This window comes from Castanea sativa, chromosome 1, assembly GCF_040712315.1.
Source record: "Castanea sativa cultivar Marrone di Chiusa Pesio chromosome 1, ASM4071231v1".
NCBI lineage: Eukaryota > Viridiplantae > Streptophyta > Magnoliopsida > Fagales > Fagaceae > Castanea > Castanea sativa.
Window position 1 is genome coordinate 87,401,409 of NC_134013.1, and position 25,960 is coordinate 87,427,368.

General features: G+C 33.7%; 1 protein-coding gene across 1 annotated transcript in view; it reads left to right on the plus strand.

The window, feature by feature from the left end:
• LOC142618017 (UDP-glucose:glycoprotein glucosyltransferase) overlaps nt 1–7,555 on the plus strand; it is a 28,542-nt gene extending 20,987 nt beyond the window's left edge. Inside the window, exons 23-37 of the mRNA XM_075790995.1 lie at nt 1,324–1,425; nt 1,768–1,915; nt 2,381–2,437; nt 2,520–2,650; nt 2,801–2,889; nt 3,004–3,350; nt 3,475–3,564; nt 3,826–3,890; nt 4,905–5,007; nt 5,118–5,276; nt 5,438–5,578; nt 5,707–5,750; nt 5,840–5,954; nt 6,522–6,674; nt 6,802–7,555. Coding sequence (XP_075647110.1) covers nt 1,324–1,425; nt 1,768–1,915; nt 2,381–2,437; nt 2,520–2,650; nt 2,801–2,889; nt 3,004–3,350; nt 3,475–3,564; nt 3,826–3,890; nt 4,905–5,007; nt 5,118–5,276; nt 5,438–5,578; nt 5,707–5,750; nt 5,840–5,954; nt 6,522–6,674; nt 6,802–7,047 — 1,990 coding nt within the window. The 3' untranslated portion in view covers nt 7,048–7,555. The remainder of the gene's footprint in view (nt 1–1,323; nt 1,426–1,767; nt 1,916–2,380; nt 2,438–2,519; nt 2,651–2,800; nt 2,890–3,003; nt 3,351–3,474; nt 3,565–3,825; nt 3,891–4,904; nt 5,008–5,117; nt 5,277–5,437; nt 5,579–5,706; nt 5,751–5,839; nt 5,955–6,521; nt 6,675–6,801) is intronic.
• Nucleotides 7,556–25,960: the final 18,405 nt, after the last annotated feature.

Below are 25,960 nucleotides of genomic sequence, written 5' to 3' on the forward strand. Positions count from 1 at the left end.
GCATCACCCAGTAAACTCCAAACAAACCCCAAAATCATGGACCACAAGTGTGAAGAAATAGGGCAATGTAGCAATAGGTGATCAACAAATTCACCATTACATTTGCACATATAAAACCAATCTATAATCCTTACCTTTTTCTTCTTTAAATTTTCAGTTGTCAAAATTTTACCCAAAGCTGGAGTCCAATCAAAGAAGGCCACTCTTGGAGGGACCTTTGAACTCTATATAATTTTGCAAGGGAAAGGATGATCACTAGCACCCAAAAGTTGGTAGTAAACACCAACCTTGTTGCCCTTTTTCTTGTCTGGTTGCCAACACATCTTATCCTCCCCAATCCCCCTAACTACCGTTCCATAAATGGTATCCATGAAGGTTGTCAAGGGTTCTAATTCTCAGATTTGTATGACCTGTACCACCTAAGAAAGTGGATCACAACCAATTGCCCATTTAACAAGAGGAAATTTAGACTCTTCCTCATACCACCCCATAAAAATTTCCCCTGGAGTTTTTCAATTTGGTTATCCACATCTGCAAGGATAGGAAATAAAGAGAGAAAGTAGGTAGGCAAATTCAATAGAGTACTCTTAATTAAGGTGACTCTACCTCCCTTGGATAAATATAAATGTTTCCATCCTGCAAGTCTCCTTTCCACCACCTCTAAAATTGGATTCTATATCTTCCTCTCTTTGAAATTAGCACCCATAGGAAGCAAACCTTGCTTGCATTTTAGCACATCCACCAATTATTCCATATCAATGTACAATCTTTACAACGACCTCTATGGTCTAACAAAAATTCAACCCACTCTAAAAGGTTATCAAGGATGAACCCCTTTTCTTAAATCAAGTGTTTGTCGTTATCGTTTCATGTGCCATTGCTAAATTTAAGATAGTATTACCTATTGCTTTTGCTTCTCAATATGTCTGACCTCCATGTACCCTCTCAAGTCTTCTGTTTTTCTCAACATCGCCATTTAGTCCTTGATTAAATGTGTTTTCTGTTTGGTATTTTCCAAAAGAATGAAGTAATTTATCTATATCTCCCTGAAATTGTTGCTTACTGGATTCTTCTAAACGTGTTTGTAGAGCATAAGCACTCACTATGTTAACCGTCTCTTCTCCTAATACAGACAGGTCTTATCAACAATCCTATCTCCTGTCTTCTGTGACTTTAATCTACAACAGACTTATCTGCTTATCCATTTTTCTTTTAGGCTTATGTGGATGTTATTAATTTGGTTAGCATTTTCTAGTTCTTCAGCATCTTGTCTTCTTTAGCGTGTATAACATTCCATGGTGATTTTCTAAATGTTACTTGCAGCAAATTCATTAGTGATGCTATTATGGTCGTGTCATCTTCAATGGCTATGAGAGATCGAAGTTCTGAAAGTGCGCGTTTTGAGGTTTTGAATGCCGAATACAGGTGAAAGACTCTACTGCAACTTTGAGTAGGCGCATTTTCTCTATTGTTTTATTCTCATTGCATACAAGAGTGATCATACTATGTTCTATAAGATATGAAATAAGGATAAATAGTGAATGAGCTCTAGCTCAAATGGCACCTCATCCCCTTGTAAGAGCAGGTAGAGGTTGAAAGTATTAGTTCAAGACCCATTGGGTGCATGTGTAATTACCAATAGAAAGATAAACAGACAAGTACATGGTTTTTAATGAAATAAGCATTTATTGACTTTAGATTTATAGAATCTAACAATTCTCTGTACCCTAAATCCTTACCTTTTTCCTGTTATTCTTAACTGTGCAGTGCTGTTGTTTTTGATAATGAAAATTCAACTATTCATATCGATGCGGTTGTTGATCCTTTAAGTCCATCTGGCCAGAAGTTGTCTTCAATTCTTAGGGTTCTGCAGAAATACATTCAGCCTAGCATGAGGATTGTACTAAATCCATTGGTGAGTTAATGGTCACTTCTACTTGAATGTTTTTTTTTTTTTGATTGGTGAAGAAAAGTTGATTAAAACGATAGGATGGCCAAGTGTGGAGTACATTGATTATTTGAGATGTCTTGATCATCCCTTGCATAAGGCCTAATTCTTGTTTTAAACTCTTCTTATGTTTATGATATTTGAAAAATGTTGCATGGTCAAATTCCCATTTCCTTAGGCTTTGGGTTTTTTTTATAGAGGAGCCATCCTTCTCATCCAATGTGCTGCAAAGGGAAGGAGTTGACAGCTGCATATTTATAAAAAATGAAATGCAGTCCTTCCTTATAGATATTATACTCCCATTTTACCTTAAATGTCCTGACTGATTCACTCAGCTGTGCATGTTTCTGCCTGTACTTATATCAAATAATTGGGTAAAGTTGTATCTACTTTTTGAGGGACTAACATATTTGTATTTTTATATCCTCGCAGAGCTCGCTTGTTGATCTTCCTCTCAAGAATTACTACAGATATGTAGTACCAACTATGGTATAGCCAAGGCTTGTGATTCTAAAAAATATCCTGATTTGAGTACCCATGCTTGGTGTCTTAGTTCTGTTCTGATTTGCAGGATGATTTCAGCAGTACTGACTATACAATAAATGGCCCTAAAGCATTTTTTGCTAACATGCCATTGTCCAAAACCCTCACCATGAACCTTGATGTTCCTGAGCCTTGGCTTGTTGAGCCTGTTATTGCTGTGTATGTTTCATACTTTTTATAAGTTATTGTGTTACTGTTATCATTTCTTTGTTCTGTACAAATGTAGAAGGCTTTCATTTCTACAACACTAGTTTTATCTATGACATTTCTTGACATTTTCCCTTTCTTATGTTGGTTTTAAATCTTCAGCCATGACCTGGATAATATTTTGCTTGAAAACCTCGGTGACACAAGGACATTGCAAGCTGTGTTTGATCTTGAAGCTCTTGTCCTCACTGGTAAGGTTGTGTTTGTTCAACTGAACTGAAATATGGTGATTTATGACTGAATAATGAGGTGAAGGTTATGCTACCAGTTCTGTAATAGTCAAATTAATGAGCCACCTTTACCAGGTCATTGTTCTGAGAAAGATCATGATCCTCCTCGAGGCCTTCAGTTGATTCTTGGAACTAAGAGTACACCCCACTTGGTTGATACTATTGTGATGGCCAATCTGGGTTATTGGCAAATGAAAGTCTCTCCTGGAGTCTGGTATTTGCAACTTGCTCCAGGTAGGAGTTCTGAGCTTTATGTACTGAAGGATGATGGTGATGGAAGTCAGGAGAACCAATTTTCAAAACGTATCACTATTAGTGATTTGCGGGGTAAAGTGGTTCATTTGGAAGTAGTGAAAAAAAAGGGAAAGGAGCATGACAAATTGCTGGTTCCTGATGATGATGACAATTCAGAAGACAAGAAAGTGAGTACTTGTTATCTTGGCTGAAAGTTGTCCACATCATATTAGTGAATAAGGTTTGCCAGAGAATTGTGTGCTATTTTGTGTTGGTGTAGCCTTATAAAATCCTTTTATCAATTTTTTTTAGGGAAATGGCTGGAACTCCAATTTCTTGAAATGGGCTTCTGGATTTATTGGTGGCAGTGAGCAATCAAAAAAGAGTGAGAGCACTTCAGTGGTGAGGAATTTTTATTTTTCATCCTCCCCATCCTCATTTTATGTGAACTCACTTGCTCTTATTTGGTTTGTATTCAAGCCGTCTACTGAATCATACAGATCCAACTATAAATCATATAATTCACCTTTAGCTTTTTTCTGATCTACAATTCTCATGGTAGCATTAGAACTTGGTAAAAGATCATTGGCAAATTATGATATGGATCAGTCTTTTTTTTTTTTTTTTTATTAGTAGTGATAATTTTGACCTTTTTCACTTCAGGAGCAAGGAAAGGGTGGGCGACATGGAAAAACAATTAATATTTTTTCTATCGCTTCTGGACACCTGTGAGTGTTTGTGTTCCTTTATCCTTCACTCTAATTGTATACAATTCTCTAAACAATTTTCTGCCTTATCAGTTTATTATTTTGACCTTATGTTTGAAATATACATACTTATGAGTATATGGGAGTATACATTTACATCAGGTTTCAACTTTAGTTAATAACTCTACTCTTATCAGTCTCATGTCTTTACATGGTAGAGAATACTATATGTGGTCAATCCCGATTAGTTTGTAGAAGATCCACAGCTGATCCCGAAAGTGATGGGATTAAGGGCCTGCTTGATACAACTTATTTTGGAAGGTTTTATGAAAATGGGCTATTTGGAAAAGATGTGGCTAGGAAAAAGTGGGGTTAAAAGCTGTGCATTGCCACCCTCTCAAATGGGCACTAATGCATTGTTGTTATTGTTATATTCAAACTAACAATATTTGACTTATAAAAAAAAATCAGATTGTTTCATTACCTAGTTTGGTTTAAAAGAGTCAGTATTTATTCAAGGGAAGCCTTAGTGCATTTATATTCCAAAAACGCACCTACACCTTTTGATTTATTTTTTTGGTATGTCTTTCCAAAAACTTTTTGTGTGAGAGAGAGGAGCCCTAGTGCATTTATACTCCAAAAATGCACCTACAATTGATTTATTTTTTTGGTAGAGTTTTCAAAAAACTTTTTGTGTGTGAGAGAGAGAGAGAGAGAGGGCCCTATACCTCTGCTGATATTGATAGTTAATGCTTTGAGGAGAAGCAATTGTTAGAATGTTTGGCTTGTGATAATTTTCAGACCATGTGATTGTGTCTGAACAAACACACACAGAAACCCACCCATTGCCAATGCAAAATTCTATGTGGCAGTGAAACCTACTTATCCTTACAAAGATAACTGCATGCTTGTACAAATATTGAAATTCATACTTAATAAACTAGTTTTTATGGTTTGACCAAGTGGTACTCTGTGTGTGTGTGTGAAATATGCTTTGTTTTTGGGGGGTAACATTCAAATGATATGTTCTTGCAGGTATGAACGATTTCTGAAAATCATGATTCTAAGTGTCCTAAAGAACACACGTCGTCCAGTTAAATTTTGGTTCATAAAGAACTACCTCTCTCCTCAGTTTAAGGTTGTGTAGATCTAAGCTATATATATAGAAGGTGTCTTATGGTCATTCAATTTAATAAAGAAATAATAAATCTTTCTTATGTTTCTCTTCGTTATTGATATACAATGCAGGATGTGATTCCACATATGGCAGAAGAATATGGTTTTGATTATGAGCTAATCACCTACAAGTGGCCCACATGGTTGCATAAGCAGAAAGAGAAGCAGCGAATTATTTGGGCCTATAAGATCTTGTTCCTTGATGTTATCTTCCCTATTTCTTTGGAAAAGGTGTGACTTTTTCTGAGTCCTACTTTATAATAGTATGCTTCATTGTTGCTTCTTTATCTTCTATTGCTTGCCAGCTTAATGCTTCATTGTTGCTTCTTTATCTTCTATCGCTTGCCAGCTTAATGCATATGGTATGCTAAAAAAATAATCAATATCTGCAGGTCATTTTTGTTGATGCGGATCAAATTGTCAGGGCAGACATGGGAGAACTCTATGACATGGATATAAAAGGAAGACCTCTTGCTTATACTCCTTTTTGTGACAACAACAAGGATATGGATGGATATCGATTTTGGAGACAAGTAGATTCCACTTTCTATATTAATTTTAATTCTTATGTAGATCTTAATTGTAGGTGTTTGGTCATTACACATAATTGTCTGTTAATAAACCTCGGTGTATTTATATTCCTTTATTTTCTGTGGAACAGGGTTTCTGGAAAGAGCATTTACGGGGAAGACCGTATCATATCAGGTATGTTGCTGCTTTTGTTTATTTTGTTGCTAAAATGATGAATCCTCAAAAATTCAGTCGGGCTTAACAATCCGCTATGCTTTTTCCAGTGCTTTATATGTTGTTGATCTGAAGAAATTCCGAGAGACTGCAGCAGGAGATAATCTAAGAGTTTTCTATGAAAGTCTTAGCAAGGATCCCAACAGTTTATCTAATCTGGATCAGGCAAGTGGTTAAGTTCAAGATGTTTTCTGTCTTCTTTTCATTTGAGTTCATTTTGTGTGCCTTAACAACCCAGTTTGCTCGTGTGTCAGAAATATCATATTTCCCATAATTATTGAACAATTGCTAAATATTCGAATTAGTTCCCTCTTGTCTGGATGAATTGTGAAAATGATTAGTTCTGTTTTGTTTCAGTTCCTTTGGAGTCATCTTGTATGCATCCCATAAATTATTAGTTCCTCACATGTCAGCAATATTGTGCTTACCTTGGTTATTTTGAAGTAAAGCTCAATTAAAAAGGACTTCAACACATGGGACTGATAAGTAGTTGTAAAAGTAAGGGATTCCCCTCTATATAACCACAATTTAAAGTGGCTGCAAACATGATGCCATAGTATAAACCACTTGTCTAGGTCATAAGCAAAAAGAGTACTTTTGAAAGTACTGATACCAAATGGGGGCTAAACAATGCTTTAGAATAACAATTGATTTTGGCTTTGCTTTTTTTTTTTTTTTTTTTCCTGCCGCTGTTCAAAGTTCCTTTGCTGAATACCTATATTCTTATTTCAGGATCTTCCAAACTATGCTCAGCATACAGTACCCATTTTCTCATTACCGCAAGAATGGCTATGGTGTGAGTCATGGTGTGGTAATGCCACAAAATCGAAAGCAAAAACCATCGATCTTTGCAACAACCCCATGACAAAGGAACCGAAGCTTCAGGTAAATGTTTGTTCCTTTGAGTTATTTTCCTTCTTCCTTTAAATGCTTGCACCATGGCATAATCAATGTAATTGTCTTTTACCCCCAGAGATTGAGCATTTACTAACTTTTGTCGTGAATCTCACAGGGTGCCAGAAGAATAGTTTCCGAGTGGCCTGATCTTGACTCGGAAGCAAGAGGATTCACTGCAAAATTCTTAGGTGATGAAGTGGAACTCCAAGAGCCATCTCCTAACCAATCGCAGACTTCTACAAGTAAAACTTTTTCTGAGGTAGACTTAGAATCAAAGGCAGAGAGTTCTTCCAAGGTAGACTTGGAATCAAAAGAAGAGAGTTCTTCTGAGGTTGACTTGGAATCAAAGGCGGAGTTGTGAATATAATATACAAACAATATCAGTTCAAAGTTATTTGAACCTTCTAGTGAGATTTGGAGGCATTCATTAAACTTTGCCATCCTTGTACTCGACTTCAAGGTAGTGTTTCTTTCCACCAGGAGCTTAGATGGCAAAGGAGAGATTTTGAGCTCAGCAGCTATTGCCTTCAAATAAGCTGTGGAGATGTGCCATCCCCAGCTGATTTTTGCATAGGTTTGCATCGGTAGTTACTTCCTAGAAACCAATAGTTCATAAATGAAGTTATATGAATTTAGTAGAACTAGTAACTTGCTCATTTTATCATCTGCCCTTGGGCATATGATTCTTACTTGAGGTACTCGAAAGGCTCTGGGGAAACTCTTTGGAGTTGGTATAATGTGGGAGACATGGGAAAAATACAAGAAAATAGTTTCCATGTACAATTTTGAGGCAATTATTGTTGTATGCATCAAGCTAGCACAGTTCCTAACCAAAATTAATTATCAGTAGTGTGTTCCTTCGTATTTCAGATGGATTTGTTTCATCACAAACTTTTTTTTTTCTTTTTTGAGAAGGATTTCTAAATGGCACATCCCAATTAGTTATAACTCAAATAACACATCATTACCTTATTATAATAAGGTGCACGGTGAGGTCATAGGTTCAAGACTCACTGATATGTGTATCTTGCTGAGAGTACGTGCGCTTTTTAGCCTTTCACATATTCCACCAGTGGGGTGTGAGTGAGAAGGAATCAGTCAGCCTAGTGCAACAGGGACTCCTGCTACATTGAACCTCTATTCGGCTCTTCACTCATCCAACGTAGCCCCGGGGCTTGCAATTGGAACTAACCTATAATCTCAGTTGCTCTTCAATTGCGATTTAGGGTGAGTTTGGTTCAGCTTTTTAAAACTGGACTTTTTGAAAAAGTGGGGTTTTCAAAAAGTGCGGTATAAAACTGGGTTTTTCGTAAAAACTGAGTGTTTGGTAAAAGTTATTAAAAAATGCTTTTTAAAAAAGCTGTTAAAAAGTGTTTTTTTAGTGTTTTTACACAACCATACATAGGGCTGTAAACGAGTCAAGCTTTGCCGAGTAGTGTGTGTTTGAGCTTGACTCGTTAATAAAAATCAAATGCTCAAGCTTGGCTTGAGCTTGAGACAAGTCTAAAAACAATGTTTGAACCAATGTTATTAATTCCATTTTGGTCCCCGTTTCGGTTTGTCCAATGGAACGAAATATTTCAGTACTGGCCTATTCCGGCATACCGTTTCAGGGTGTTTCGGAGTTCCTATATATATATATATATGTATGTATGTGTAACTAGATATTATTACTTTTTATATAAAGTAAGGAATTTTATTTTAAAGTTTCACCTTAAAAAAAATGAAGTGAAGGGGATAAAAAAAATTATGTAAATATTTTTTAACTTTTTACTTGTGGCATTGTTGTAAATAACTAAGTATCTAGGAATAGTTTTCAAGTAGGAAATTTCCTAGCAGTTTCCTTACCAATTCCATTAGCCCATTCATATTTTTCCACTTATTATTTCCTCTTCGTCTGATGACTCTGATCTCCTCCTTTCTTCTACTTCAAAAAGCTTTTTATCTTTTTTTGTTTTTTTTAATGCATCCTTAAGCTCAACAGGTAAGTGTTCTCTAGCAAAGGAAAAACAGTGGCTTTGAGTTTAGAGACATTCCAAAGCTTTTTTATTCAAAGCCTCATAAAAGACTCACACTCCATCTTTTTCTCTATGGAAGTGGCAGAGACACAAGCTTGAAGAAGTGAGTTTTAATGGCAGTACTTGAGCTTTGTCCATGACTTGAATTTTTTTTTCTTCTTCTTTGATCTGATGTGAATCTTATCTTTCTTCTTCTTCTTCTTCTTCTTTTCTTCTTTTTCTTCGATCTCTATGAACTGTGAAGTGTGAAACAAACCCAAAATACATACCGGCCGAATCTTTAGTTTCGGCCGGTATTCGCTGAAACACACCGGAATGACCGAAATACCCCGGAACTGGCCGGATTTTGACCCGAGGTGGAACAAAGGTATTCCAGTTCCGGATTATATACCGGTACGAGAAATTCCGTCCGTTCCGGCCGGAACGGAATGGAATTCATAACAATGGTTTGAACTTGAGCTTGTGAGAATGCTAAAAAGCTTGAGTTCGGCTTGGCTTGACTTGGCTTGATTAATTAGCCAAACCAAGCGCAAACTCGAGCTCAAGTCAAGTTTTCTAGCTTGGGATCTAAAAAAATTGCATCATCAAATGCTTATAATATCACCAAAAATCAAGTAAAAACACACACACACACACACACACACACTATGTGTGTGTATATATATATATACTCATTTTATCATGCTTCTAACACCTGTGATTAGAATTTAACATCACAACTTTACATAATCAAATCCCTCCATCTATCATCATTTATTGTCTATAGCTTGAGTAACTGTTCAAAATGCAATTTTTACATCCACATTTGTCATTCGTACAACTATAATCTTCACAAATTTATATAAATTAACATTCCAAAACATATATGAATAAACAAGTTATAAATTAACATTCCAAAACGTGTGTAATATCATAATAATTGGTTTATTTAATAAACATATATCAAGCTATATACAAGGTTAAGCTTGGTATGTTTTGTATCGAGCCCTATTGTTCATGAACTTGTTCACGAACAATTTTTTTTGCTTAAGCTTGGCTTGTTTATTAAACAAGCCTAAAACTAAGGCTTAAGCTTAGTTTATTTGTATATGAACGAGTTTTTTATTGAGTCAAGCTTGAGTTGTTCATGAACAGCTTGGTTCGTTTACAGCCCTAACCATACGGCTTCAATAATAAACTCTTCTATGAGAGGACAAGCATTTTACAAATCATGACAATGAATCAAACACATACAAGACAACAAAATTGCTTTAAAAAGTAAAACCTGAAACAAAAACTAAAATACCCAATTTCAAAGAAGACCCAAATCATGCTTAAACTTAAAAAATCAAATCTCAATCCAAAGTGACTTGAACAGAGAAAGGGGAGCTGGACAATTTTTTGTCATAAATTAAAAGGTGACTTGAACATGGAAATATACAGAGCATGTAAAAACAGAGCATATATCCATAAAAGAAAAAAAATACAAAGCATGTACCCACAAATTTTTTTAGTACCCAAAAGAGAACAAATAGATTATTAGCAAGAACAAATAAAACATGCACAGATCTGAAAGTTTTTCAACAAATATTTCATAATCTCTGGTGGTACCTGGTGGTTTTTGGTAGCAGATTAGTGTTGCTTGGTGTTTTGTTGATCAAAAACTCTACCTTCAAAATGTTTTTCTCAGATCAAATATAGACAAATAAATTTTTTTAAAAAAATATATATAGAGAAGAAGAAGATCGCCGACAGATGAGGCAAGAGAGACTTTTACCTGCAGCAGCACGAAGAGGCTTGTTTTGTAGTAAAGCAAAGAGATGAGAGGAATCTCGCGTGAGGTGAGCTCCTGAGGGGTGTTATCCTTTGATTTATCAAAGGGTAAAATTAGGTTTTTAATAAAATGTTTGGGTAATTTGGTAATTGAACACAGCCTCCAACGATAATATTTATGAAACGCGCATTGACTTTTACAAAATGCTCTGAAGAGCTGTCTTATGTTAAAGTGGGCTTCTTTCACATTTCAAAACACAGTTTTTTAGAAAAAGCAACTTTTAAAACCTTACCAAATGCATATATTTAATTTTTTTTGGGTTTCAAAAAGCGCTTTTTGCTAGAGGAAAGTGCAAACAAACAGGCACTTAAACTTTAAAGAGCCTCGTGGCCTAAATTTTATCTTATGGAATGCCTGGATTTTGATTAGGCGACCTGGGATGGGATGACATTTTTAAGTTATGGTACCCACAAATATATTAGTGGTTATCTCGCTACCCTATCCAAACAAAGCATGCTTCAATTTCCCTCAAGAAGTGTCCAATGTTCATAAAATATCTCCCCTCAAATCACACTTCAATATGTTGTCACTTAAAATTTTATTTCAAATATAAGAAAATTGATTTTAAATAATGGGGTAAAAATATAATATGCATTTTTAGATTCATGAAAAACTAAAGTTTCACTGTGTTTAATGTCCATTTCAAAGACAAATGGAGATGTAAATCAACCTCTCCCACTAAAAAAACAAAAGGAGAGAAAAGGGTATAGCTACACTAGATTTTTGAAACATAAAGTTGTCAAAAGTAAATGATAGATTACAAAAGGAAATGATGGGCTTCAAACGCCTAAAATCTTTAACAAAATATAACTTCCATTCCATTTCCGGACTTGTCTCTCTTCCTGTTTGAGATTAAGATTATGCATTCATCTAAAATGTGCGAGTGACACTGATTATTTTTGTGTTGGCAAAAAGCTGAAAACCAATATTGCACAGGCCTCTTTGCTGCAGTCATGACTTTCCTCTTGCTATAATGCTGCACGTGAGGTGGGGCACGGTTCAATTGCTCCTCATTTTGAAGAATGATTAAGAGCTTAAGTAAAACAAAAATTTACATGATTTGATAACTAGACCATTTAAATTATTAGTTTCTTGTTTTTATCTATTACTATGACATTATATGAGGAAGGGTTGTCTTTTCAGTGTCACTTTAAAGCTATGAAGCACGGGTGCGTTTCAGGATTCGGGTGCGGGTGCGGGACTCGGCAATTTCTGAAAAAGTAGGGTGCGGGTGCGGCGGGGTGCGGCGATTAAAAAATTATTAAAAATATTTTTATTTATATTTTTAATATATTGCTAAACATACTTTTTTCACATTATATAAACATATACCAAATTTAAGAACAATAGTAAATAATAACTAGAATACAACTTCATTATATAAACATTCCATGATGTTCGAAAATTAAAATACAACTCACAAGTTTGAAACTAAAACAAAATAAAAGATACATCAACAAGACAATCAAACCCCAATTTCATCATCATCAAGATCAATAGCTTCACTTCGAACTTCACTTTCACTAGTAGTAACACTAGTGCTAACATTCCCAATAACCATGGCCTCCAACTCTGGCTCATCAAGTGTAAGAGCTGCATTCTCAAGAATTCCAGCTCCTCCATGTATGTGCTCTCATTCCAAGAGTCTCCTGCAATATCCCACATCTTTGTATCTCTATTTATGTACTCCGCATTGCGCCTTGACAAGAGTCGAAGATTAGAATGCACATATACCAAATCCTCAGCACGTGCAGGAGCCATTTTGTTTCTTTTTAAGGAATAAATAAATTTGTATGTGCTCCAATTCCTCTAAGCACATGAGGATGAACAAGGTTGTCCAAGAAGTTTAAGGGCAAGGGTTTGAAGAGTTGGAAATGCGGAGCCATGGTATTGCCACCAAACCAAAGGTTATAAGACTCACCTATCTGTCAAGACAGCTGGTGAAGGAAACCTCCCTCCTGAAAATGCAGCAAACTCAGACTTTACCACATTTAATTCATTCACATCTTCAAAGAATCGATCCAAACACTTGCTCCTTTCCATAGAAATTTCATGATCTCGATGTGGAGGGATGCGTTTTGAATTCTCCAAAAGCCATTCAGTAGAGTAATACCTAGAGTTAAAGATTAAAAAACAAATATAAATGAAACGCGTGTTTTACTAGAAAGGGAAACTAAAGAAAATAGAAAATAGAAAATAAATGTATTTACCTAGGATTTAAGGAATGAGCTAAGCAGTGTAGTGGAGTACAATTTTTAGTCCAACGATCAATAAGTATATCATACACCACACTCCAAAATGAGCTATAATCATCATCTTCCAAGCCTTCATGTCGATATATTGCTACCTTTACCTTCTCTATCATTGAATCCCACATCTCATACACAAGATGAAGACAAGGCTTATCTGTGTCAGCTACTCGTATCATATCATAAATAGGTGCTGTGAATTCAAGGATATAATCAACCTTATCCACCAAAGATCACTTAGAATCATCTCTTTCACCTTTTGAGCTTTTCCAACATCATCCTCCCTATAAGAAGCCCATTGCTCACTAATAGCCATGGCTTGAAGGCATCTTTTTATCAACTTCAACCTTTTTAGCATTATAACAACCGAAGCAAATCTAGTATCAGCAACTTGGAGCAATTTTAATGGACAAAATTCATTAAACATTGCCAACCTCATTGAATGGTTCATGATAAAAACACGTATGAAGGATGCATCATCAGCAATACGTGTAATCCAACTACATTCCTCATATGTAACTTCATTCTTTTCAGTGTTTTTTGCTGCACAAATATTCTTCAAAGCTAGATTGAGAGTGTGGACAACACAGGGTGTCCAAAATATTTTAGGATACTCACCCTCAATAAGAGCTCCAGCAGATTTCATCACATTAGCATTATCAGTGATGACTTGGACAACTTTCTCATGTCCAATCTCTTTTATAGCATCCCTCAACACCCCAGCAATATAATGTTTGTCTTTGAACTCACCTGACCCATCAATTGCCTTAATAAACACTGGACCCCCATCTAATACAACCATAATATTAATAAGAGGCCTCCTTTGTGGATCTGACCATCCATCAGAAACTATACTTACACCATTTTCAACCCAAAAGTCCTTAATTGGTTTCAAAAGTCTATCAACATGAGTTTTTTCTCTTTGCAAAAGTGTTGTTCTCAAAGCATTGTATCCAGGAGGAATATAACCTGGAATGCTATGAGTAGCGGCATATGAATAGGAACTACGATAATATGGGTTCCTTGCAAAGTTAAATGAAATCCCACCGGTGTAAAACATCCTAGCAATTTGACTATCCAATTCATGTCTAGCATTATTCTGGAATAATTTCTCCACCGTAGGATTCACAACCTTCCTCCTCTTATTACCATCAAAGGGATTTGTACTATCACTCTCTTCTTGTGTCCGAAATAGGGGAATACTCCCAATAGGCCCACGGCTTGGGGGAGGTGGGGGTAAGGGAATTTGTTTTCTCCGTTCTCTTTCTAACTTATCATTCTCAACTTGATCATGCATTTGCTGCATTTCCAACCTATGGCTCGGTGTCACACTAGGGCATACTTTAATACCTTTATTAACAATTCTTAATAAATGAGCCTTAACCCTAGAATAGGATCCCAAATAAATATTACCACAATAGTTGCACTTAAAGTATGTGTTTCCACCTGATTTAACAGTAGAACCAGATGGTTTTTCTATTTTAGTCACATACTGCCAAAGAGGACTTCATCATTTGGCACTCCTTCATTAGATGAAGGTGAACTTTTTGTGCTAGTAGCTTCATCCATTTCAAATTCAACAGATTCAATTTAACCTAAAAATAATTTCCAAATATATAATAACTATATATTAAATAAAAAATCAAACCCAATGTCACAGACTCACAAAAAAAAAAAAAAAAAAAAAAAAATCAGATCATCACAGATTCACAACACAATCACAAATCTAAGTAATAATAACTATTAAGTATTAACTAAATAAAAAATTAAACGTCACAAGACTCACAAAAAATAATATAAAAAATAGAAAAAAATCAGTTCATCACAATCCACAACACAATCACAAATCATAATAATTAATAGTTGCAAATTTAGCTATTAACTAACTAAAAAATCATCTATTAACAATAAACTAAGAGTGTGAGTGTGAGAGCCATCAGCTATGATACCTGACAGTGAGGGGAGACGGAGAGCAAGGGAGACGAAGTGGAGCGCTGAAAATGAGATGTGCTGAAGAGTGAAGGACTGAAGGTAGAGAGTGGGAGAGACTTGAGACTTGAGAGCACTAGCTTGAAGAGTGATAGTTTGCTTTTCTTGGAGTCAAATAGCTATACTCCTAGCCAGTTAAAACTCTTATTTTAACTTGGGGACGTGCATGAGTCCCATATGTTTGCCTTCTGCTATTAGAGGTTTTTGCTCCATATAAACCAAGTTGGTAGTCTGAAAAATGCCTTGCATGTATTTAGTTTGAAGCTTAGAGAGTTGGCATAAGTTAATGGTCACTCTGGTCAGGTAAATGAATAAAGAGAGCAAACTAAATTGATCACAGTACAAAGTACAAACTACACATTAGAGAATATTTATAGAGAGTTTAGTCGAACCCTATTCCGATCCTGATAGAACTAGGTTACTTGTCCTGCAAGTAAATATTTGGACCCAATGGACCCTAAGTATATCTAACAACAACAATGATTGATTGAAAAAATTAATTGTTCGAACTAGATCACTTGTTTAGAATCATCAACTTAACAATATTCATTACGTTTAATCATTATAAAGCATGATTATGAGAAAGGGTTAGCTTCTTCTGTTTGACTCAATGTTTGTAGAGCCAAGAAGCTCTCTCTCCTGATGATGGAGCCAAGTCCTTGTGATTGCCACTCAAATGAATAATACACGGAAGTTTTTATTTGTGGCATCAAGGTCATCACTGCTTGCATGCTTAATAATTGCTCTCAATTCCTCAATGTCATCAATGTATTGCCCCAGTGTCGCAAGAGTCAGATGCTACCAACTTGATATTTTAACTTTTTTTTTTTTGAGGAAAAACTAGATATTTTAACCTAAGCTGAATTCCTTGCACATTTTTCATTCCACAATATGCATCAAAAAATATTTATTGGCATGTTGATATGAAAAACAATTTGTCCCAACCTAAGAAAAAGTTAACTACATATGCGATATACCCCAAAACATGTAAGCATGAATTAATCAAGTTGTAATTGAGGCTCACCTTAATCACCTTTATATATAGTCCAATCCGGCCTACTAAAAACCTGATCTAGGACTCCGCATGCGTCCATATAACACACACTTATCTAATCCAATCCACATAATTCCAGTATTTCAAGGGCCACCATTTGTTGCTTGCCAACATGCTTGTGGGATTTTGACATTGTGCATACATGGTGGAAACATATACTTTAACTTCAATCAAATGAGAGACAGACAAAGACGTGTTGGGATCAATCTGCTCCTCGGCCACGATTCACGACTCTTGTATATGCAAGTCGAATGCCTTCTGTCTAATCAAACTACCTGAGGTTAGTGCACTTAAGAGTCAGCCACTTTGCCAAGAGGTACAAATATACATCTATATTATACCTTACAGGATTTGAAATCAGGAAATAAGTGCCAGTTATTGAGATTGTCTAATCTTCTGTGTCATCCCAGATTACCAGAGTTTCAACGGTTCACTTGAATTGTTAATTGAGTTTTCAGCTGAATTTGGTAACAATGGTTTAATAACTGATCTTTTTTTAGATACGGTAGAATTTATGGTTGTTTATCATCATCACATCAGTTAGTTTTTGGTGTAAGAGGAATTTAAAATTTAGATATCTTATTCGATGACAAGAGATTTTACCAAGTGAACTAACTGATAATTGATATATTTGTTCTAAATCATGATGTATTACAATATAGAAACTTTATAAGGTCCCTTATATGACAACAAAAAACTTTATCATCATTAATTATGATGGGTTTATGCTAAATAGAAATAGACAAATAAAACATAATCATACACGATACACAAAACTTTACATGGTTCAGCCTTATACCCATATTTAGGGACAACGTTAAAAGGTTGACTAACAAAATAAGTATATTATACTAGTAGCACAACATTCTCACAAAACTCACTCTAAATAAACTCAAAGAGCTTTATTCATCAAAGGGCACAGCTACAAACCTGTGGCTTGAACTCTCTCTATCAAATTAGGAATTATGTCCGGATAAATATCCAAAAAAGTTGGCACAAAATTACTAATACCAACTAAACTAATTCCTAATAAGTTATAGGTTAATGGGGGTGTGGGAGCGAATCCCTGCTGTATGGGATGGGTATAATGAGAAATGTCAATGAATCGGATTAGGGTTTCTATGAAGGCACTATAAAATGATTGCACATTTTTTTGATAGTGATGATTTTCGCCGCTTGCTACTGTGATTGTAGACACGTTACCAAACCACGAATAATAAATTTGGGTTGATTTTCACTCTATAGTTTCTATATTTTTCACTAATATTGCTAAAATCCATAATAAGAGAACAAAAGGATTACCATTTGTTAACCAAAAACAACACTAGCGATACCAACACCCGTTATGTGTCAAACCCTGTAGTGGATAACATATTGGACATTTTTACTTATATGCATTTGGATCCTGATTCAGCCCACGTTAACTTCTTTTTCTCTTCATCAAATTATAGAATAGATATATCATATATGTAGTATTTAACCCGACAATACCAACACCAATGCATAACGAGTCAACAGTCAAGATCATTGAGTGGAGATTTATAAATATTGGTTTTAGCGGCTGCTTCTCATATTGACCATCATGAACTGTTTTGTTTTAAGCTTTTAGCTGCAACCTATGTACGGCTTTTCACATTTAATTCTTCCATGAATTCCTGGAAAAATAAGTTCATCAGATTAAATTCGGATAAAAAAAAAAAAATCAAAATGGCATGTTAAATCAATGAGTTTTCAACTCTAGAATATCTTAATATAATTAGTTAATTCTATACAGTAACATCATATACTCTTTGTAGGGCTGTCCACAGGTCAATCTGAGTAAGGTTTGTGCCAACCCGGACCGACTCAACAACTTCAAGTGGCAGAGCAATTGACCTGACCCATTGTTGACTACCGAAAACCACAGGTCGAGTCGGTTTCGGTTTGGGTGGGTGGCGATTGGTTTCAGTTGAAACCAACGAAGAGCAGCGGTCTTAAACAATGGTAGAGATTTGGCCGGATCTCGACAAATCTCTTCAAGATCTTACGAACACTATGTTTGAGAGAGTGGGAGGGCAATGAATTGTGAGATTTTGGAGGCGAGGTTGGTTAAGTCGGCTGGACTCAATTTTTCATGTGAAGTCCCGCCAACCGACCCGTTGGTTTTGGTTCCTAGACATGGAGATCCACCGTCGACCTTCACTGGTGTCGGGTTGGACAGTTTTCAGTTCGGGCCAAGCTAGGTAGGTTGGATGCTAGTCAACTTGTACACTCCTAACTCTTTGGATAAACAATTATGATATATACTTTTTTTTTTTTGCTAAAATATTATTTTCATCCCTAAACTTTATCAAAGGTTAATTTTTCATTCCTAAACTAAACTTTGTAAAGAACATTTTTCAATAGTTTAGAAGTGATATATATATATATATATATATATATATATATAGGAGAGATTTAGGTGTCCAACTCCAGGGAGTTAGAACTAATTCCCAACTCACCACACCTTGCTACACAGCCAAACAGGATTTGATTGTCAATGAAGAAGACGATCGTGAGCAATCTCCCCATCCATATATATATATATATATATATATATATATATATAGTTTAAGAATGGATAGTTTATGGACGACAAATGAATTTCATGAAAATTTAAGGAAAAAAAAAATTATATTTCAACATTTTTTCTGTAAAATATTTGTGATACACTAAGTGTGTGTATATATAATACACTTTCACATGTGAGATTTTTAGATGTGTAAGAGCATCTCCAATAGATGAGCTAAAACCAAAATTCTCTCTATTTATGAAAGTAAAACCTAAAAACACAACTCCAACAGTCTCTTCAAAGTTCAAAAAGTGGTTTGCCAATGAACAATCACTCTCTTTGTCTAGAGTGCTAGCTACTATTCATTGACAAAACAAATAAAAATGATTATTTTAAATGGGATAGAGAAATGGTAGAGAGTTTGTTAGAAAATATATTTTAAAAAGTAAGTGGATAAAAAGTAAGGATATGTTTGGTTGAAGGAGTGGAAAAATGAGAGGATATAAAATGATGGGAGAGTGAAAAATTGAGAGAATATAAAATATTTTAATTTCCTTTATTTTTGTTTGGTTGGGAGTAGAAAAATGGAGGAATGAAAAAAATGTGTTTTATACACTTGTTAAAAAATGATGCCCTATTAAAAAAAAAAGTGATCACCCAAATTTATTAAGAAATAAAAATCATGTCTAAAAAAAAAATCACAAAAGAAAGCAAAAGTGAAAAAAAGAAAAAGAAAAAGAAGAGCAACTGGACCAAGCCCAAGAAAAAAAAAAAAAAAGTCGTACAGAGTCTATAGACTAGGGCCAAAAAAGAGAAAAAGAAAAAAGAGTAATGGATTGGACAAGCCCACGTGTTTTCATCATTTACTAATTAAATTCCTTCCATTCAATTTTCTTTTTATTTTAGAGAGAAAACATTTTAGTGGGTCCGGCAAAAAAACACCTGGGCCCACCAATTTTTTTCTCTCCCCTCCCTTCAACGAAACACCCACCAAAAAAGTTTTTCACCTATCTTATTTCGCTTCCAAACAAACACATAAAGATTGTGTTTACACTTCTAACAGTACAAAATATAGAGAATTTGTCGGAAATGCCCTAATATGTGGACTCCCCGTCTTACCTGCTTCTCAGGGATCTAAATGTGAACTCATATTTGTCATTGTAATCGACTCATGAGTCTAATCATTGGTAAGAATTGTGGCTCCCTTCCAAAGTCCAAAGCTTTCAATTTTGAGGTCTTTATCTTTGTCCATGTCCATAAAGACATGCATGGTGGTAATTGGTAAATGTATTGTTTTAGGCAAATAAAGTTTGTACTAAAATCATAACAAGGGGGGTCCACTAGAGATTGATACTAAAATTTGTATGGATACATTTTTTTTGGATTTGTGAAAAATGGGGTAATTTGAATTTGACCTGTTAAAATGAAAGGTTGACATTTTTTTATGGGGAAATTTTTTTATTTTCCTAATTTTTTTATTTGCAAATCTTTTTCTATATGCTTCACTTTCTCGGTTTCTTCTCTTCACTGTTCTTAATCTTTCTCTTTTTCTCTTTATCCGATGAGGGTTGATCTTTGGCTGCTAGCATTGACATTTATTTTATTTTTTTTAATTCTCAAAAAAATCTTTAATTATCATTTATTATATTTTTTAATTCTCACATTGAATTTTCTTTTGTTATCTATACTGCACAAAAACCTCTAATAAGTTCATTATGTAAATTCTTTATTTTAAAAAAATATAGTAAATATGCTTTTTGAATAAAATTTGTGAAATTTCTTTGTTGTTGCTTATTTTCTATAAGATATTATTTTCTTTTAAAAACTCTTTTTAAATTTATTTAAATTGTTTGGGCTAAACAAACACTGTCCAACGTAACCTTTGTATGATCCTACCATGATTTCATTTTCTAAGAAAAATTTGAAATATTATCATTCTATTAACTTTACTTCACATTTTATATACTATAACATTGTAAAATTTTATATATTATTTAACTTTTTTATCTTTATTTTTTCTCCTTTTTTGTATTGAAAAAAAAGAAGAAGATTATGCTCAAGTTTCTTTTTATTTATTTTATGTGAAAAGAAATTAATCATAACGGGTTGACCCAACTCATCAAAGATCTTGAAAGGGTTATAAGTTATGCGACCCATTTTATTTTACTCAAACCTAATTTGGCCCATACGTATGCAAATAAGTCGAACCTAAATCTAACTAACTTGACCCATTTTTCAGGTCTACTACACAAAAAGTGATCAAAATAACCTGAGAATCTTCAAAATGAACAAAATACCTTGAAATTTATTTAATATGATTGAATGCATGTCATTAAAACCACCAAAGTGACAAATATATGCCCCAAAACCATTGACATCATGAAAATACCCCTTGAAACCTCCAAAATGACAACCTTATACCTTAGAACTTTAGGAATCACCTCCAAAATTTTAAGAGTCACACAAAAAAAAAAACTTTCAAGTTTCATATGGAGGGTTAAGTGTTTGTAGTTATGCATATGAATATGTAAGTTTAGTTAAATAATTTTTGCTAAGTATTTTATTTATTTAAGCTACTGCACTATTATTTTAATTGTGCTTATTAGTGTAATTTTCAATAATTTACTTTGATTTTACTTATTTTTTAAGTTAATTTTGTTGTAATATAAAATATGGGAACATTTATGATTTTTCATAGAAGCCAAATGCCAACAAAATGTCTTCTAGATAATTTGCATGAACACAACCAAAATCACTTTTTACCTACCTGACAATAAATAAGCTGATCAAATGCACATTAATAATAAGAATATGACAGTCCCTTTGAATCCACAAGGTTTGGCTGCAACTTGCAAGTGTATTAATTTTTGCAGAGGTATTTTATATCCAAATCACTTCGAATATCTGGTCAATCTTCTGTGATTCCTATATTCCCATCTTATTCGTAATGGGTAATTACATGAACAAATCTCTAGATGACAAAGACAGCATGAATCTGTGGTAGAATTGTACCAATCTCCACACACACACAAACAAAAAAAAACAAAACAAAAAAAAGGTGATAGAATTGTACCATAAAAGGGTTTTTTTCATGTCCTATAAAAGCTATAAAATAAAATAAACAAAATTAAAGAGCATGGGCCCCTTTCATATCAACTTGGGTGCATTTGTCAATTTTTAAAGTGAGCTTCCCTGCCGGTTTAGCTAGAGAGTGGAGAATTTTAGTTGTCACCATCATTGCACATTTAGATGTGGTAGTCATTACAATCAAAGCTGTCCAGCAACACCTTTTTTTTTTTTTTTTTTTTTTTTTTTTTTTTTTTTTTTTAAGTTTATCTCAGCGCCCATAGCTTTAACCACTCCCTCCTTGCAATGGTATTATGCAAACTTTATAAGCTATTTTTGAATCTTTTCTGTAAGCTATAATATCAAACTGGCTTGGAAAGCCATTATTTAGAGCATTTGCATCATTACTTGTATAGTAGAAAAATGTGTTGAATGCACACATTCAGTTTTCAAAATCACCCACATTTGTTAAGCTAAAGATGTTTTAATTTGCAAAGTTATTACAGTAATTATGAAAATAAATATATATTTACACTTGTAGCTTCATATATCATTATTTTAATTTTTTTTTCTCTCACCTCTTGTCTCATCAAATCTCTCTCTCTCTCTCTCTCTCTGAAGATAATAATAAACAAAGAATGAAAAATGATTATTTAAATAAAATAGAATATATAGTTTGGCAGGGGTGTTTTTGAAAAATGGTTGTTTAAAATAGAAAAATTATGTTTTTATGCTAAAATAGAGAGAGATTTTTCCACGAGCTGATGCAAATGTTATTAAGTTAATGCAATTACAAACTTTGGATTATACTATGATTAGGGGAAAATATACACAAAAGTTTAACATCTTTTTTACTGGTTAAGACTTGTGATAAGTCTCGGATTTAGATAAACACTTTAAAGGCAGGGAATCTTATTTGTAAAAGCATCAGCCGACCTATTTATAAAGGAAAAGATACCTTACTTTGGATAGATAATTGGGTTTTTGATAACTATTTGCACTTTTACAATAGTAATCAAAATAAGGAAAATTATTAGGTACTCTCGGAGTACTTTAAGTGCGCACTCTCTCCTCTCACATGAATAAGATAGGTCCCACCATGAATTTAATTACTGAGACTCACTATTTATATGAGAGGAGAGAGTACGCATTTATGGTACTCTGGGAGTATACGATAATCTTCCTGAAAATATAAGGAATATTGATAGGGAATTTAAAAGTTGGTGATACTATTGAACTTGAAGACAATAAAGGGTGGAATGTGAATAAAATCAAAAGTAATTTGGTTAGAAGTAACTTTTGTGATTAGATCAAATTTATTCTCAACAAAATTTTCTTCCAAATCTATGCTTCTCTTCTTTATATGATGACTCTAATGTGTTCTTATGTAGTTTTAATCACATCATCTATTTAAAAGTAATGTAACTTGTTCTTTATATGATTTAGACAAAATAATGGTCCGTTTGGATACAGCTAAACTGAAAATATTGTCGCAAAATAATTTTTAAATGTGTGAATAGTAATGCGGGACCCATTTTTAATAAAAATTGCTGAAAAGTACATGAACAGTACTCGCACAGTACGCGCACGTTGTGCGCAGTGAGTTTTGTTTGAAACGCGGCAAAAAAAAAAAAAAAAAAAAAAAAAAAGCTGGAAAAAGCTGAACGCCAGACGCATTCAGCTGTATCCAAACCAAGCCTAAACATAATTCATGAATGATCATTTAAATTGTTCCATAATTCTCCGATGTAGATTGGAGAGTAGAGACCAAAAATCACACGATTCATGTCTTTCTACATTGTGCTAATGGTACTGGACAAAGATGCCACAGTTGTCCATGTAAGAAAAATAACTCAAATTTTTTGATTTGTTTTTGACGGTTTAAATCTAAAATTAATAAATAATATGATAATTATAAATAAAAGAGGTCGGCGTAGGTGTATCTGTCAATTTTGAGGGGACGCCACCATAATAGATTCTTCTGGATAGTGAAATCTAACAGTATTGTTTGTATATGATTGGAAAAGATTGTGGGAAAAAAGATAGTCAATATTTATGGCAATTTAAGTTCTTCGAGCTATAGCAATTTAAGTTTAATATATATATTGTTTTGAGGGAGAGAAAAGTAAAAGTGATAATCAATTACCCTCTTTTTGGATGGGAGAGAAAAAGGAGAAAAAGGAAGGCTTTTGGCATTTCTTGGTTGCTAAATGAACATTATTTTACTGTTACCATAACATTGAATGGACCATAGGTGCATAGCTAGCTTTCAATCCAGCCACCAACTTAGAAAGCTCAGAGATGGAAATAGGCTCAACCTTTATTACAAAAAAGGCCCATTGGACAGGATGAAATTTAAATAAAAAAAAAAATTAAGCAACGGACAAAATAAAAGTTAAAAATACTTCCTTCAACATTTGAGAAAATGAAAAAAATAAATAAATAAAAGGAAAAAAAATCCCATGGGTTACCTTTAACATTTTGATTTTTTACTATTCCTTGATTTTATGCCTCGTTGGATATAGTACAAGTCATATGCCAACACAATGATGAGTTAAAAGGTTAATTTGTTCCATCATGATCTATGTCGGGCGGAATGGTAACTCCTCTTGTCACGAGGACTTGGGATTATCTATGTGCTTGTTAGTTTGAGTCTCGAGAGATGGGTTTGAGGTGGGATTTAGGTATTAGGATTTTTAAACTAGATAAAATAATAAAAATAAAGAAGTTAATTTGTTCCTCAAGTTAAGGCTTCAAAATAAGAATTTGGAAACAGTAAGCAATCGCAAACATGATGTGTTGTACGGTGTGGAGTTTGTTTTGGTGCATAAAAATGAGAATAGAGTAGCTAGGTTAATGGCTTTATATGCTAGGTCTTGTTGTAATGTTAATGTTTGGTTAGAGGATCTACTTTCTTGTTTTGTTGCTGCTTCGGCAATTGATTATACAAACTTTTAAATTTATAAATAACACTTCTAACCTTTTTCAAAAAGAAGAAAGAAAAGAATAAGAAGCATTTAAATCATGAATATTATCAGAACTAAGTTTAGTAACAAAATGGATAATGATATTTAATACTCTTTAATTTTGTTTATCAAAAGAAAAATTATTGTGAAATTTAGTACATAATCAATCATAAAATTGCCTTTGGGATTTTAAAGAATGTCAAGTTCGATTTAGTTATATATACCAAATCCAACTACTAAGGCGAAAGGAAAATCAATCAATAACTTAATCTGTTTCAGTTGGCATTGGTTGCTAAAATCCCAACATAACATGATTGGTTTAGATACCAGATTAGCAGGTTTAAATAAAAACAAACTATACTCAATCCATAATTAGTTATATATAGAACACATTTGATGGGGATCCAATATGTCCCTATATCATGTGTTTTATAATTCAGTGGCATTGTCTAGTTTTCATAATGATTAAAACCATGATTTGAATTCCTCTCTTCCACTTGTTGCAACAAATGAATTTAACCTCAAAAAAAAAATTGTTTCATTAACACAAAAAGACATCCCTACAATGAAGCTACTTATATTGATTTCAATGATGGAAGGTCTAGTTACAAAATTTGTTGTTCTGTGTTTCTCAAAAAAAATTGTTCTTTTTTTTTTAATTTTTTTTTTCCCTTTTCATGGTAGGTCCATTAATCCAATAATAAGTCTTAAGTCACAAAGGGAGGCATTCCATCTCAATTATCTTGAGAGACCATATGAGTTACCTACCATTCCTAATTTCTTGTCATCCTCTTTCACAAAAATTATTTATTTATTTATTTATTTAGTACTTGTTTAATGGAGAGGAAAAGACTTGACAATAGCATTGAACCAAGTCTCTTGATCATGGTCTCTCAATTATTATGCTCAAAAAGTGCTTTAATAATAGGGCTTTAATAATAGAGCTTTAGGGGTCAAAAAGTGCTTTAAGCCTATTAAAACTCTTTTAATTAAAATTGTTGACAATTTCAATAGGAGGGAAAAAAAATCTCTACATTTCACGGCTCACAAGGATGGAGCCAAGATTTTTCTTTGGAGGGGCCAAAGCATGAAATAATTTTTTTTAATTTAAAATTAAGAAATATATTAAAATGTAATACTAAAATAATATATAAAAATAAAATTAGAATTCATTCAATATTAATCATATATATATATATATATTAAAAGTTAAACCTCAGAGAAAATTCAATTTGATTTCAATTAAATTCTCAATTTTGCACCACGTGTCGGATCTAATTTTAAATTTTTGTGTCAAACGAATTATTGAGTGTAAAAATTAAAGAGCCCAAATCAAATTAGATTCTAAATTGGATTTTAGTTGAAGTCCAATTTTGCGCCACATATCCATCTAATTTTTAAATTTTTGTGGCAAGTAAATTATTAGGTAAAAAAATCGAAGAGTCTAAATCTAATTAAATTCTAAATCATATATATATATATAATAAGAATCCATTACATATTTAAGAAATTTATGGTTTAAAAAATGTGTAAAGTAATACTATGTGTGGGGATAAAAGAACCGAATAGGAGTATTGGGCTATGGGCCG